Below are 17,606 nucleotides of genomic sequence, written 5' to 3'. Positions count from 1 at the left end.
CCTCTCAGCCTTCCGCCCTTGTGAGGTTTTGAGTTTTTTCTTACTATTGCTACGGTTAATAGTGCTACCAGTACTATTACTTCTATAGAAAACAACAACATCAAATTAGTACTATTCATAATTCTAATAAACATAATACTAATACCACTACTACTACTACTACTAGAGTTATGAATAATGTAATAATAATAATAATAATAATAATAATAATATTACTGATAATAATAATAATATTACTGATAATAATAATAATAATACTAACAACACCAACCATAACAATAATAATAATAATAATAATAATAATAATAATATAAGTAATAATAATAATAGAAATCATCATAATCATGATCATTGTTTTCATCATCATCATCTCAAGTTTTATTTACTTACCTTGGAACTCACTGCACAAGGGAGAATGAATGCCACATACACGTTGGCCACAAACACTGATATCACAAATAGAGTGCCCTGTAAGAATTCCTCAAATGAACCAAAAGACTTTGCCTCCCTCTGATAGTGACCACCACTGCATATCGTGGATATTAGGCAGGACTCAATTATTTTTGCTGCAGCACCAAAATATGGCTAAAGGGCAGTGGAAAGCTCAGATCCTCATCAAGAGGCACGTCCCATCGGAACAAGTTAATTGTTGAAGTAAAGAGGATCAACCGTACAGACAGCTGCTCAACAAGTTCCTTGAAGTGTCAATAGGTTTGAATGGTGATTACGGGTCTAGCTCCAAGAGTAGGAACTTTAAGGTTGAACTTTGCCTCTATGTCAATAAACCTTCTGGCCTAGGAGAAAAATAGAGTGCGGGTGATGGTAACGAACCACATCAAGTCTCAGATTTACTATGATTATCTGTCGGGTCGCATCACTTTTGTTGTGCTGCCCCGACACAAAATCATTTATAGTATTTACTAAGCGATGCAAAGCCATTTCGCATGGTTTAGTAAATACGAAGCGATGCAACACAATACATAGCGCTGCTTTGCGCTGCTTTGTGTTGGGAGGGCATTCCATAGGTGGAGCAGGGGCATTCCCAGAATTACTAAGTCTAGTAAACCTGGGAATGTGTCAAAATGGCTCGCCTTCCCAGGTGAGGCATGACGAGGAGAAACATCTTTATTTCTCCTTGTTATTTAATCTTTCCACATGCGCTGCATTCTGCAGCATGCACAGAAAGAAGAATATGCCTATAAGCATTGTTTTTGTTCAGGAACTTATCCCAGAAGAAAAACAATCCTGCTAGTAACGCAGGCACCCTTGCACCATGGTGCAAGGGTGCCTGCATTTCCTGTAGGCTGCTTCAAGTGCACCAGCATAGGGAGAGAGTGGAAGGGCACCATATCTTAGCAGTATTTCTTAGGTGGTATATTTAGAGAACATACCTATGAATGCAAAGCAATTTAACAGATCACAAATATTCAACAAATACATCATTGAGTATACACAGAAACGTTTATGGCAGGAATGCCGAAATAATCGTATTAAATTAACTTAAACTAAATAAGTATACGTTAACATTGGAAGAGGAGGCAGTGTAAAGCAGTTTTTGCTGTGATTCACACAGAACACTGGCCGGAGGGAGGCAATCGCAGATGAATAGAAAACAAGTCAATAGAGCCCCATATTTACAAAGAGAACTGATCCTGGCAAAACCACAAGGGGACCAATTAGAGAGTTAATTCAATTAGAGCCGAAGGGATGTTAGACGGAGACATTGAGAAATCTATCACTGGGCATATTTATCAAGGTTTTGTGTCACCCTTGTGCCACACAAGAGGATGCAAGGGTGACGCAAAACGTAAAGGAGATTTATCAAGTCACGCAAGACATCCTTGAAAGACCTTTTGTGGCTTGATAAATCCAGAGTAATTAATACAAGGCAGCGCAAATTGCTGCCTTTTGTTACTCTTCGGCAGGGTGATGGGCCATGGGTGGAGGGTGGGTGTTTCCACACATCCACCCGTGGATTCTGACATATTCCCAGATTTTCCAACATTGGTAGACCTGGGAATGCTTCAGAATTGCACACCTCCCCACAAGAGGCATAACAAGAAAAAATATATTTATTTCTTCTTCTTGTTTACTCTTTCTAAGGGTGCTGCATTCTGAGGCACCCTTAGAAAGAGGAAAATGCCTCTGAAGGTGTCCCTTCCTGCACAAAAACAATCATGCCTGCAACACAGGCACCCTTGCAACATGGTGCAAGGGTGCCTGCATTGGCGCATAACAGCCAAAAGTTCACCAGTGCAAGGAAAGGATAGGAATGCGCTCTATGATGGTAAATACTGTACATTCCTGCTCTTTCCCTTTCATGCAGCACAGCAAGGTGGCTTGCTGATTTGTGCTGAGTGAGTTTTTAATATGGCCCTACATCCTTTAACAGAAAACATTTTTAATAAAGTCTGTATATTTGTATATTCGTCTTTATACAGTGGTGCCCCTACCTACAAACCCCCAGAACCCTCAAACAGATGTGAAGACCCAATGAGAAAAGCCTGTTTTTATTAATCACTTGGGTATCCACTGGCATGGCAGTGTACATATGTTTCTGCTATTTTTTGGAATCCCTTCCCTGCCATTCCTAGTGGATATATCCTTACCGACAAGGCTCACCAACGATGGAGGCTAGCTGGTAGACATATTTATCTACCTGAAAGAACAGGGAGTAGGCAGAGGGAGCCTGTCAATGCGCTACAGCAGTCTAGATGTGACTATACCTCAATATCACCCACCTGTTGTGAGATATTTGCGTAAAGAAAAAGAATAGAAGACTTCCTCTAGCCTTCACCCTTTACTCTTCTTCATCACACATTCCTATTGGATGGGATATTTTGATCATTACGTGTGTATCTGTGGTCTACACCATTTCTGTATCAAAAGATCAAACATGGCTCTTTCTTTCAGCCTCTTTTGAGGCACCGGGGAAGGGGACCTAAGGGAATCACTGTTTTCTCCTGTCAGGCTTAATATCTATTTGAGCTTGCTTTTGGCTTGGATTAAGGAACTCCACTCTTATGCTAGTCCGAATCAGCTATTCCAATGGCGGAGGACCAGCTACCCCTCTATTTCCTCAAACTGCCTGTTTTGGAGAGATCAAACACTAGATGGCGATTAGCTGACTTTAGCAATAAGAATTTGAAAGTGAAAATATTTACATAATTTCTTAAAAGTCTATACAATGGTGCCTCAGCTTTCCATGTCTAAGAAATTCTACAACAAGCCACGCAGCAGTGAACTGTTAAATGTTGACGGTGCCATTGATTGTGATTTTCGGGCCAAACTAGTAAGTCTGTTGCAGAAGAACCAGAATGTAGTAAAATTCAGTCAGTGATGATGTTGATACTAACTAAAATCTCCTGGCCGACTCTTTCCCTACTTGCGAATACCATTGCTATTGATGAGCATATAGTCCTCTGTAAAGGACATATTGGTGGGTTTCAATGCTGTGTCCTCACCTAGGCCACAAGTCTGTTAGTTACTCCTCCTTAGATAATTACATCCTGTGAGTCCCATAATTTCTTTATCTTATCTTGAATTCCAATATTAGTTAATAATAAATAAGGTTAAGGATCACCAAAACATGATGACCCTATAACTTAAGAACAGCCAACTGTTTGAGGCTTTCTGGACAAACTTCACTGTTAGGGGACGTCATGCTTCATTTTGTTGCTATTCATAGTAAGAGAACGCATGATGCAATTCTCAAACGTTCTTCCCTCCAGTGGAAGCTGCTCCAATTTTGGGGTGGTGGGGCAACACGGGGGGAACGGGAGTCAGGGGTGAGGGGATTTTTTAATTTTTTTAAAATTCTTTTTATTAACAATGCTCTAGAGACCATACAGTACAAGGCAGTTCCATAAGTCCATACAAGGAGAGACCACGGAAATCAATAGCAATGTATTCATGGGGGAACAACGAAGACAGCAGAAAGATACCATTCCAGCATGCATTTATGTATCCACCCCAAATTCTCTGTATTTTCGCCAGGGCGCCCACACTCTTTTCCATTTTTTAGCACATCCTCTGCTTTTATACATAGTTTCATCGGCCCGTTGGCACCAGTCAAGATCATGTTTCCATTTCTCCAGCTGCGGAGGTGTCGGCGACCCCCATCCCCTAGCAATGTCGCGTTTTGCAATTCCCGCAGCCAGAGCCAACCATATTCCCATATATCTAGACCAGTCAGAGTCACCTTTAATGATCAGCAGAAGCCACTTCGGCTCCATCTGGACCATTTCCCCCACCACCCTGGACATGATATCAGTAACTTTCTTACAGAAACAAACTATTTCGGTGCACTCCCATAGGATATGCAAGAAGGTACCTTCTTGCTGACATCCCCTAACACACAGCGCTATCCTGCCCCATTTGTAAAGGTGCGTGCGGGGATAGTAGGTGCGGTGTAGAATCTTCAGCTGTACTAATCTAAATCTACCGCTTATTGCGATCTCCCTAGGGCTCTGCAGTGCCTCCTGCCATTCCTCGTCATCTATTCTGCCAAGGTCTTTGGCCCAGGCTTCCAGGAGGGTGATCAGGGGGTCTGGTACATTGTTTATCAGTTTACAATAGATCGTGGCTGTCGGTTTCTCAGTGATGGGATTTTTTTTTTAATGTACCTGCTTCTGCGGCTGCAACCTCAACACTCCTCTTCCGACTCTGGTCACACTGCACAAGCTCCCAGGGGGCATCACAGTTCTGCTCTCATCCTGGTAATATTGGCCTGATCGGGATGACTTGATGCTCACTCAGGCCCAGGGAGCCTGGGGCTTTTCTCCAACCCAGCTGTACAACATAGATTGGAAAAAACATGAGGACAGATGTCTGTTTAGCCTGCCTGAGACTGCTGGCCAACCAGACACGCACACTTACAAGTGCCCAACCACTCCTCCCTGAGTGTGCGCTCTGGAGGATGGCCCGCACTAACCTAGCTGAGAGTAATGGAAAATAAAATGATAATAAAGTGGTTTTATTATAATTTTATTTTTCAGTGGGGCGGCGGTCCTCTGTCGTAACCGAGGAACCGCCTCTGCTTTCCCCTTGCTTATGTAGAGATCAAATGTAGAGCAATACAACATCCAAAGATGTCTGTGCTTCATGCTGTGAAATAAGGGTGTACACAGAATTGTGACAATCCTTTCAGAAATGAAGCTCTATTTCTTGGACTTTTAGGTCTAAACAATAAACACACCTCTACCAAGACAGTCTAAAACATATAAAAGGTATCTTTAAACTGTGATGCTTCAACACATGTTTGATTGCTGTAAGTGTAGTGCTACAAAATGTGGTCTGAGTTCCATAATCCATGGAGAAGTCTAGTTTGATAAGAACATTGAAACAGTGGTCAAAGAAAGGCAAAGCTTAGGTGACCTTTAATCTGCATAAGATCTGCTCATGGAAGAAATGTCTCAGCTCTACTATAGACGAAAGGAGGCTCGACCGATTTATTGGAGTTCAATGTGTTGGTCACTGAGCATATCTAGACTGGTACAGGGAAAAATGAGGTCAAAAAGAGAATATCACACTAAACCACCATCACCAGCAAAACTGTACATTTACTGAAGATATCAGTCTTGACCCCATTTCTTCTACTGGATTCAGTAGGTTGTAAGACTTCAAGGGGTCCAACACAGGTCAGGCTACCACCTTAAGAATTAATAGGCATATTTTTGGAACACTGCATGAACAAAGGCTTTCAGGTCTACAGTGGCCTTCCTCTTGACAAAAAAATTAAGATTGCTTCTTTCTACCTAGCAGAGTGACTATTACATAGAAAGGGAGGGGGCTGTATCATATAAGTGAGAGTGCTAAGTTAAAACTGACTGGTGTCAAGTATTTGAAGAGATGGAGAAGTGTTATTTTACTCCCAAGGACAATGGTAAATGATTGCTTGTCACAGAAACGTTCAAGGCATGTGGTGCTTTTAGCTGAAAATGTAGTAGCAACATTATTGGCATTTGTAAAGTAAATACCAGAACATAACATAATACCATACACAAATCAACATAACAACAGAGCATATCACAACAAAACAGTCAAAACAGATCACAACCCAATAACTGCAGTACATCACAGCAAAATCAAATTGCAATAATTCTGCACAGAAACACCACCACAGCAAAATGTCGCTCAACAAAAGTGTGCAAACGCTCTTGTCTCACATTACCATCTCCAGAATGCTGTTTTCATCATATAGTGGCAGAAGGTGTATGCAAAACACACACACACCCTAAAGGTACCACCAAGGACATGAAACAGAGCCATTCAAAAATACCAATAACAAATGTTCAATAAACTTATAGATGAAATTGAAAACAAACCCATCAAAGTGGAATTGTATTATTTACTTGGCTCACTAAAGAAAAAAGTGAACCCCCGGTGTTTCAGATGATTTGTTTTCATGTTTCGTACTTTTGATGAAAAATATGGAGGAAGTTTCCTCCGATGGGGACACGGTAGTGAGCGAACATGAGGACTGAATAAAATTGGAAACCGGCTGAAATACCTCTCCAGTGAGTTATTGGCACGTGGATTTTTCTGACAAAATACTGTCCTATGAATGGATTTATGGTAAGAAGTGAAAGATGTTTTATAGGCTAGCCTCTATGCTGGGAAATTGGATTTGTCCATTTTGTTTCAGATTTACGATGGCCATGTTTAGTGCAATCAGGCTAGCATTAAAACCAACCTGTTCTTTCAATAGAAGGCGTTAATGAAGACGATAGAGAGCAAAGCATCAGTTTATTTAATTATGCCACCCGAATGATGTGCTAAAACGCCTACACAATACTCAGGCATTGGGCCAGACTCCAGCTGAGGAAGCAAGTATGCACGCACCGACGTACACTTATGTCAGGATTACACAACACATTTCTAGACAATGGGACACAGGAGGTCCAAAGGAAACTTTGAGGCAGAGAGATTTGGCCAGTCTGCCTCCATATTTGTTAAAACACCCCTCGAAGTACAATATGATTACTGCATATGCCTGGCAATTGAGGCTGGACACTGTGCACTGTTGCATGGTGACTCCTATTACTGGGCAATATTGGGTGATGTCTTTGTTTACAACAAATACAGGGCAAGATGGTGTCTGCTCAACAAAAGGCTGAAACGGGTCAAATCGGAGAGGTGCTTTTTTCTGCAGAAATGCCTATCTCCATGAGCACCTACAGATTTCTTTCAATTACATGTACATTTTCCCCTCTGCCTCCTTTGCCAGATAAAAGAGAGAGAAAGTGCACATACAGCATACCTGCCAACTCACATATAGACTCCCACCGTGTGCGACATAATATGGGCTCCATTCACACGGTCCCCCGGTAAGGAGCCAATATCATACTGTGGCAGGGAAAACAAGCTGAAGCTCACTGCAAATAGTTGATTTCCAGCTTACTTTCTGAGGCTTTGAACTTTGACGCCCATTAAGGGGTCTGAAAACACCCCAGGACACACTGGCGTAACGAAAATTACGGAGGCCTCCCTGCACAGTACGAAGAGGGGCCCCCTCCAGGCTCAATCAGGAGCTCTCTGGCCAGAGTGCAGGGTCAAGGGGGCCTCCTGAAGCTTGAGGCCCCCCCCCCGCAGCGCGGGGGGGGGGGCTGTGTTACGCCCCTGCCAGGACATCGACAACAGCCTCAGCAAGCTTTTCTGGGGGGGGAGGGCTTGGGGTAGGGCTGGGGTTCAAAAGATTCCAGTAGGTACTTCTTAGCACAAGGTTCCACCCCTTCAAGGCCCCGTCTTCCTCACATGGTCAGATTGTTCATCAGTTTGGCAGATATGATACAGTGCATCGTGGAAATGTACCAACAGAAGTTAGGCATTATTCTGCAACTGATTAAGGAACAAAGTCAATTCATATGCAGATCTGTTGAGCTGGCCTTGACATGGGCATCTGTGCTGTAGGTCTATCCAACGACATCACTCAGGTACCCACCCTATGTCTCTCATTTTCACTTGAGTGCCATAGGCTTCCAACAATCACCAAGGGTGGAGTGTGAGTGTGCTAGAGAAGACAGTTGCACAAGCATAGTCAAATGTGGACCCACACCTCGGCACATACAAAGTGGGGCTGAGCCAAGACATGTGTGCCATTGTACAGAAGCAACTGTGCATGTACCAGCCAACAGAGGTCAACGCTGACAAAAGTAAAATTTTAAAACATTCTAAAATACTATGCGTTTGTTGTTGCCTTGCCAAGCTGGTAATAATAAGTAACTGGATTAGCAGGGCTATACAAATTCAAAATTCTGAAATGTCTTGTAAAAACATAGTTGGTAAGTATCAATGTGCTAGCACCCAGGTTTGTTTAACTGCCATGGGGGTGCTCACGGAATTGAAAGGATTGTAATTGTAATATTAAATTGTATTTATATAACCCTTATCACCCCTGCACACAGCATTGAAATGCTTTGGTCATAGTATGTTAATCTGGAACACATGATTAGAGGCTAAAGTTTTAGTAGAACAGTGCATTGTTTTCTTTTATTTGTGCATTAGTTGTGTTAGGTTTTTTCTTTTTCGGTTATTAGAGTATAGAAATGGGATAGAATGATGTGAGTGGACTTGGAAAGGGAATTCATAATTAGTTTTTGTAAGTAGTGGTTGTGTGTGCCAGTTAGTTGGGAGACATGGCTGAAAAAGGAGAGGAACATTTGAGAAGGATGTTCGGATTTGTTTATAGTAGTCAGAAAGGCTCGGATGAGGGAGAGACGGATGAGATGGGACAGATGTTGAAAAGAGGATTTTTTTACATAAAAAACCTGATATTAACTTATACATAAACATGCACACATCACTTGGCATGATTGCATTGGCTGGAAAAAAAACCTTCATATAAATGACCATATGTGCATTGAAGCAGTAATATTTACATGGCCTTATGAGCACATTTTTCTTGTGGTGAAGTATGCAATTTTCTTTCATGACATTTCTTACATTTTAGTAGCAGACATAAACTCCTCTATTCATGCAGCTATATGTATATTGAAGCAGTAATTATGAAAGTCCTAATATACACATATGTCTTGTGGTGTAATATACATTTTTCTCCCAACATGAATGTATCTCCTTACAAACAGGTAGCACACTTCAATATACAATGACACATGCATAACAACTTTGTCTCTAAACCTTGAGAAGGTGTGTTTGTAGTGTCTGATTATACTGTTTTTGTACACTGTTGTGAGCATAGTTTTCATGTGGGGAAGAGCCAGCTCTTGAGTAATCTTCTGAAGCTATAATGGTTGTCAGTGGACCTTCTGTGTGTGGGTAGTGAATTCCATAGTTTGGCTGGTTGAACAGAGAAAGATGTTCCACTGGTGTTTTTTTTCTTGAATGCAGGAATGGTGATGCGGATAGACATGCTTGAGCATAGGTTCATTTGTTGCACGTATGTTTTGATTTTCTCCCTGATAAAGAGTGGTCATCTGCTATATTTTCTTTGCGTCTGATACAAAGCAGCCTAAAGGGATTGCCCCAAGAATTTGGAACACATTACCTCCTGAAGTCAGAATGAATCCCTCGATCCTATTCTTCAAGAAACAAGTCAAAGAACTATTTATGACTACATTTCTTACCTACATACAAAGATTCTATTTTCCTCACACTCGCATGACTATTTATCACTGGCTACCTTAGTGCATCCATCCTATCAATACTGATATTACCCTCCTGCTTCTTAACACTGCCTGGTACTTGCAGTCGTCTGAACTATGATATTATGTTGTTATTAGTGCCAGAACTATGATATTCGGTTGTTATTACTTTATTTCCCCTTCTCTCTGAACATGGTAAAGTGTACCCTCTCTATTTTGTGTACTACCTTCTCCTGCTCTTTACAGAGAATTTGATATTACTGTTTCTACTACTCTGCTCCCTGTAAGTTTGTAATGCACTCTGATACCCGCAAGGGTCATGTTCGTGCTACAGAAAACTATTTAAATATGTAAAAGTGGAACTTCTGGCAACTGGTAAACAGTGTAGCACCTCAAAGCGGGGGAGATGTGGGCTTGTGGCTTTCCACGTAGGAGTAGTCTGGTGTTTGCGTTTGGGATTCTGTGGAGTCTTCTCATGGGTAACAAAGGTGAGCCATGATATAGACCATAAGTGCAATCCAGTTTTGATAGATCAAGAGAGATGGTGGAGTGAACCTTGTGAGGCATCACAGTCTTTTAATTGTCAGAAAGATGTATTTGGCTACCTTGTCCACTTGTGCATTCGTTGACAGCTTGGCTTCCATGGTAATTCTGGGATTTCTTACATTCTTAGATATTTTTTGTGATTGTCCTAGATCTTCAGGCCAGGAGCATAGAGGGTCATAGGTTTTCCACTTGCCAAAGATGAGTATTTCGGTTTTGGAGGTATTCAGTTTGAGGTGGCTCCTTGTCATCCATTTGTTTATGGCAGGAGGCAATTAAAGATTTTTAATCTTCCGATGGCCTTTGGGTTTTCCAATTTCAGAGGTATCTGTGTGTCATCTGCATAGATCTAACAGGTGAAATCAAAACCATTGATCAGATCTTGTAATGATTGCATATAGATGTTAAAAAAACATAGGTGAGATGATTTAGCCCTGAGAGTCTCATACTCTAATGCTCTATGGTGTCGAAAAGAATGGAGGAACATGTATAATATTTGTTCTATTATGTAGGTATGGTGTGATCCAAACAAGAGCCATGCCCTCTATTCCAGCTTCCTCAAGGATGCTATATGATACAAATGAGAACGTCAGAAGCTCATGCGAGTATTGCTGTGAAGCAGCAAACCACTTGGATGCTAAGGCTATTTTAGATCTTTAATGCAATTTCCATTGAAATCAATGGAAACTCCATGACGAGCTGGGCTCGTCATGAGCGTCGAAGGGGTTAAGTCGTGTCACACCAAACACCTGATGATCTATGAAATGTGGAGATTATGAGGTGGGAAATGCACAGCCAACTCTAGGATTCAATGGGAAGCCCAATCTACTAAATAAGCACAATATTCACTATATAACGCTTGGAATTATTTCGCTAAATGAAACCAGGTGCAAACAATGGGCAAGTTATGGTATTTACATATGTAAAGTCTGAATTGTGTAAGAAATTACATAATTGATGTGGCTTACTCATGGTTGGTTGTCTGTGCGTAAAAGCTGGTTCTGTGCTGTGTGCCTTGAGTACAAACCTCACAGAAGACACCACTTGCTCGCGTTTGTGCTGTTGCAAAATACTTGCCTTCACGCTGAGATATCGTTGTTAGCGCAAGCGCATGCAATTCCATCAAAAGTGTGTGACTCTTAGTAAATAAGGCACTACACAATTTTCTGCCATATGATGCGATGCAGAGCTGTGTATTTGCCCAAGGAGCTGTCCTGCCCATTTTTAGAAAGTCAGGGTCTTGAGTTTTGCAGACTGTCACAGTTTTTTTTAAAAGACACACCATTTGACGGTTTTTTAAAGGAATATTATTTTTGTGATGATACTCTTTCCATTAGTTGTGTTAATTGTCTTAAAATGTATCAAGGGCGTAGGTTTTGTGAGAAGTATGGAGCCAGGTGAGTGAAATGGGGGCCAGCTGTGCTTTCCCTTGCCGGCAAGATTTATGTCAATACTTAATTCACAGTGCTCATTGTGTTCCACGTATGCGGTCCTGGGTCAGTATATCAAATTAGGGCCCATTTTCTGGCTGGAGATCATTTGGCAGTAAGTGCTGGAAGGGAGCGCTAGCCACAAAGGTGCCTTGTTTGTGTTAAAAAATCCTCTTTCAACATGTATCACAGATTACTGCACACTAGTCACCTGTCTTGTGTGCCCATTCCCACCCTTGATCACCTTCCGTCATGTGTCAAATGCTCATCATGTCCCATATGTCAATATATATATATATATATATATATATATATATATATATATATATATATGTGTGTAGAGAAAATAGTTTCCTTTTCTTTGCTTTTCACCTTCACTTTGTCTCATTCTTCTTTTCTTTCCCTATCAAATATGAACACAAATTGACTTTATCGTTTACTTTTGGTTTGGGGCATATGGATTCATATGTATTGAAACTGGCAACATGGTTTGTGTGAATTCATAATCCTTAGGTTAAGCCGATACACGGCTCAATTTTTGAGTGTATGAGATATACACTATTCTAAGATGACATCTTCCTTAGTATGTCATATTTGGGATATGTATCCTTGTCATTCCATATTGCAATGATTATTGTGTTGATTCAGGGAAATCATTGATAGTGTAAATCTGTAACTTGTAATGTTATATCACAGAAATGATGATGTATGTTGCATTGTGATCTGGCCGTTTTTGTCAATGTCGGTGACACGCCGATACACGGCGAGATTTGATTAATTTTCACCGACTTGGGTTACATTTACATGTGTATATAACATGAAGATAACATCTTAACCCGGAATGCAACTGTACGAGGATTACGCTGTACAGAACGGTGTCCATAATGTATATAGTGTAAATATTCGTGAATAGGGCGTTATAAATGCCATGACATGCTGATACACAGCAAGATTGTTTTCATTTAGTATAATGAAAGGGGCATTAGTATATCATAAGGGTCAAAACACATTATAAATATGTCACTGTGTTAAGTATTTGAACCCACTTAGTAATGGCTGCCCTATTGTAAATATTTGCACATTTTGTCCGTTTTTCCTTTTCACCTGACAGGAAGTGAAATGTATATATTGTGCCGGGTAACATGGCACACACTAACACTGACGAAGGACTAGAGGTCTGAAACGCGTCTGTTTGTTTTGGTCAGAAAGCCGTAATAAAATTCTTTGCACTATACTCCCGTGAGTGCGTTTCGTCTCTGAAGCAAGGGTCGAATGGAGCTTGAATATATATATATATATATATATATATATATATATATATATATATATATATATATATATATATATATATATTGACCTATTCAGATTGCTGTGAGCACCAGCTATTTCTTTAGAAGAGAATTCTGAATTTTGTGGCCCATTACGATGGCTGGCGGACTTTACGGTGAACGTGAACAACCGCCAGAGGTGCGGTTGTCCTGCTGTGCCCATTAGGATGCGGCCGCCACCCTGGCCTGTCGCATCCCGCTTATTTAACATTGTGGCGGGCAGTGTGTAAGCAACACCCGCCACAATGTTAAATGTACATGTTGTGCATTGGCATACACAAAGTGACAGGCACCGCGCAGTGCCTGCCTCCATGTGCATGCCATTGTAGGGGGTACCATTGGTACCCCCCAAGTGCTGCCCCCTACCCCACCGGCGGGCTACAACAGGCCCCAAAGAAATTCCTGCATGCCTTTCCATGGCGGCATCGCCGCCATGGAAATGCCTTCTCCGCCAGGCATCCTGATATGGATGGCAATGTCTTCCAGACACCACTACCATATAAGGCCCGAGATCTGCCCGGCAGGCAATTGGAACGTTTGCCTGTATTGCGGAAATTGGGCGGGCAGTCTTTCCATCTGCCGCTGCAACCCCCGCCATTGTAATTTGGCGGGGGTATATGGAGGGCCGGTGGGGAATGAGGTCGGGCGGATCGCCACCTCCGGTCGGGCGGTGCCAATCCGCCTGACATCATAATTGACCCCTAAGTATTAAAACGAGCATTCTTGGGGTCGCGGTCCTGCCGAGCACCAGCGGTATACTGAATACATTTGTTCCCTCTCTAAGAAAATATGTCAAGATGTAGATGTAAATGTAAATGTATTTCAATTTATATAGCGCACGAATCACCCAGGGGTCTCAAGGCGCTTGCTTAGGGAACCTGTCCTGGTATTCCCCTGTGAGATACCCCGGCAGAGTATCCACAAGGTGAAAGCCAGGCATCCCGCCGCGAGGGGCCGTAGTGGAGATTAAGCAAGCTATTGCCCAGAGTCGCAGAGTGTGACCCCATGAGTTGAGTAGGCACCGGAGCGAGAATTGTCGAGTCCGTGGAATTTTGAGCCCGAGACCCGCCGAGGCGGGGAATCGAACCCTGGTCCACGGCCGATCTCAGCTTCCGGGTCTGCCGCCTCTAACCACTGAGCCACGCTTCTCCACATGAGATGATCTGCTGGTGCAGACCTAAGTCTTTTTCTTGTTCATTAATGCTGTAAGGAGACCTTGTAATGTAAGGAAGGATGGTTTGTAATCTTGACCAATATTGCAAGTTTTTATGTATGGTTAATAAATGTAACTAAAGAATACATTTGCTTTTGATCTCCCCATTTGTTTTCAAGGTATTTCCTCTTCATAGCACGCATACGTTTTTGGTCAATAGCATTGCCTGCTAATGATCATCAAGTCTGCATTAGTGAGTGCGAAACAAAACATTTCCCAACCGTATGATTCCATATTAAATTGAGATGGCTCTGGTTGTCAGTAGGGATGGGCGGAACTCGGCGTTACCTAAAAACTCTGCGAGATTATGTGGAGTTCCACGAGCAGAGTAGCACGGTACATCATGCTGCTTACACTGAATTTTAGCTCTGGGAGATTGTCCCCCGCTGTAAAATGAGCACGAACAGCACCACACAGCATGCCTGAGGGCACGGCTTTTCTCTACCACTTGAGTAGATTTTCTATTTGAGTGGCAACTTTCTCAACACGAGCAGCAGCTTTCTCAATGCAAGCAGTAGCGAGCTACAGTGACAGTTCGCATTGAGAAATCTAACTGGGAGGCAGTCTAGCAGTCAATTTTCTAGCTTACGCTCGCCAACTTAATGCTGCCAAGCCATGTACAAACAAACTCAGCAGTTGGCGGAGTTGTTTTGGAACTCCATGCTCTAAGCGGAGTTTGCAAAATCCCACAAACTCCACCGAAGGAGCTGAGTTTATCACCCACCCCTTGGGGTTCGGTACTAAGGTCAAATAAGTTAAGGACATGTTCAATTAAGAAGTGGATACCAACCTATTATGGGCGCACTACCTTAACATCAGGGTACAAAATATAATTATTAGTAGTAATCACTAAGGTGCTTCAAGAGGAATGATGCGTATCCAACATCAACTGGCTTCATGTGAAGCAATACTGAAAACAATATCCTCTGAGCACACCCACAGTTCAATCAAGTAATTCCAACGTGTATATGGCAAGTAACTCCAATCCTCAGGAGTCGGTTCAAAATAATATAATCTCCAAAGTCAATGCAAACAAAAGTCCACTTTCTGTATAAGAAGTCCTTATAATTTATTTCACAAGTTGATTACACCAGCCAACACGTGTTTCGTCGTGTATATATTGTACCTCGACTTCTTCAGGGCTCTGTATCTTTCCGTAATCTCTCTTTTATATTATAGTCCTCATAACACGAACAAGTCAATCAATCTTCAAAATTCTCCTCGTAACTCATCCAGCAATATGTCAACAGTGTCTGTCTCTCCAAACACCTATAATTATCCAGTAAAAATCATCTGGTGTGTTCTAATATATTATCATTTAGACTCCAAACATCCAAAGTATCCAACGGTAACTATAAATTATATATTATGCACAGGGTCGTCTTCTCTTGGTCAATATACGGTTATCAAACGTCGTTATCTTCAAATATCTCGACTGCCTGTGTTCTGCTTATAAGCATTTCCTTCTAAGTCAAACGCTCACATCCAAGTATTGGCGTTAAGTTAAGGACATGCACCAAACGGTGTTGGTGCTTTTTGTACACCATAGCTCTCCTGCAATAGCCTGTGGTGTGATTTGTTGCTGGTGACATATGGAGTGCAATGCAAAGGGAAATAAAAGGTTTGGGTGTTGAATGGGTTGACCTGATCTCATCTTCAGAATACTTATTCTTCAGCGACAACAATTAACAAGCACTGCCGTTAAACTGTGTTTTTTTTTCTTTTGCAGTGATATGCAGTTACAGGGGATGCCTACCCCAAGGGTTGGTCTTGGAAATTGGAGAGACGGTTCACATCCTGGAAAAGTTTGAAGGTGAGTATCATTTGCTTGCAGGCTTGTGGCTATTCGTCCAGCTTTCATAGCGAATGTGGCCATCAAAACTAGGATGAAGTCTGAAGATGTGAAAAAAACATTTAACCCAGCAATGAGCATTTATTCGAATTTAGTATATATGTTATAGCCTAAATATATGTATTAAACAATCATCCAACATTAGAACACTCTTATAGCATCTGAATTGAGGAGTACAAATGTCCAAACATTGTCTAGACCAGGGGGTCCAACGAGTCAGTAATTTGCCACCGCCCTCTAAGTAGCTCACAGACATCAAACATATCACTGTACCTCATTCAGATGGTCCCAGGATGAGTGGTGCTCTCTCCCTTTTATTGCCATTCAATTCTAGATCCTTGGTTTGGCATTTACTCAAAACAGTGGTGATTGGTTATATTGCAGACTGTCAACAAAGTTAGTCGCACTATGTATAAGTGCAGGCCTAGAAAAGTGGTAGAGTCAGTAGTAATTATGGCAGGGTCATACTGCGGGAGTGCAAAATAAAGTATCCAGGCTGGCTTGCATCCAGCTCAGGGGCCCAAAACAGCAAGGTCCTAGAGACAGATAACTTACTCATTGGATGCTGGAGATGGCTGTGCTTTTGTGTCTCTCTATATGTATGTGAGTGTGTCTGTGAAAGTAATTGTGCATCTGGTGACGTTCCTTGGCAGATAGTTTATTTCCCTGTCATCTGGTGTTACCCCTGGCATAAGTAGACATTGCTGGCGCATTGGCATCTATTCCTGTTATAATAGTGGCCATCTCTTGCAAAATCGGGGTCCTGGTATTACGGTGAAACTTTTTTACACTTATGGGCTTCCTTGGACCAATCATGGTCTCCCAGTACAATAGAGGCATCCCTTACCTTATTTTAAGCTGTCTTTACATTATCATGCACCCCCTGTGGTGTTAGTGCCCATGCCTGGTATTATAACAGCTGCCCTTAATATATTATGGTCATTCTTGGCATATTGTGGGCATCCTTTGCTCATTAAGGGCAAGTATTGGATTATGGTGTCCATTCCTGGCATGTGATGAGAATATATGGGTATGTAAAAAAAAGGTCAACACAGGGGCATGTGAAGCGAAAACTAGTTATGTGAGATGGTTGTCCATGTGAGCATTTGTTAAAAATGACAAGCTGCTATTTCAGGACCAAACATGTATTTATATAAACAAATAGTTTTCCAGAAAATTACAACATATTTGCATATTTAGAAAATAATAAGTTGCTGTTTAGGGGGAAATGTTTGCATTACAAAAAAATATTGACAAAGCACCTCCACTGGCTACTACTAGAAGCACATCTCAGTTTCAGCATTGTCTTCATTACAAACGAGGCGAAAAGCTTAGGGCTCGATGCTACCTGCAAAACTAACACCACACCACAGAGAGAAAGAAACTAACAGGAAGAAAAGTGAGGCTGACACTAGAGGTCCTAAAAACAAAGAAAATCATGATTGCCAAACAAGATCTAAAAATCATAACAAATCGGAATTTATTTCCTTTCGAAGTAACTTTAAAGTACACCTTTCAGGTTTTTTAGGTCTCGGCTCTAGACAGCGCGCATGGGCTGTCTCCAAAAGAGTTCTGTTGTATGTAGTTTGGGGGCTTCAGCCCGCCCACAAGCTTGCCATTGTAGCTCTCTAATTCTTT

General features: G+C 41.7%; 1 protein-coding gene across 1 annotated transcript in view; it reads left to right on the top strand.

Annotated features, from left to right (window-relative positions):
• DOCK3 (dedicator of cytokinesis 3) overlaps positions 1–17,606 on the top strand; it is a 1,382,531-nt gene that overhangs the window by 321,270 nt on the left and 1,043,655 nt on the right. Inside the window, exon 2 of the mRNA XM_078661294.1 lies at positions 15,846–15,929. Within this exon, the coding sequence (XP_078517420.1) occupies positions 15,846–15,929 (84 nt within the window). The remainder of the gene's footprint in view (positions 1–15,845; positions 15,930–17,606) is intronic.

Source organism: Lissotriton helveticus, chromosome 9 (assembly GCF_964261635.1).
Source record: "Lissotriton helveticus chromosome 9, aLisHel1.1, whole genome shotgun sequence".
NCBI lineage: Eukaryota > Metazoa > Chordata > Amphibia > Caudata > Salamandridae > Lissotriton > Lissotriton helveticus.
This window is presented reverse-complemented; position numbering and strand designations above follow the sequence as displayed.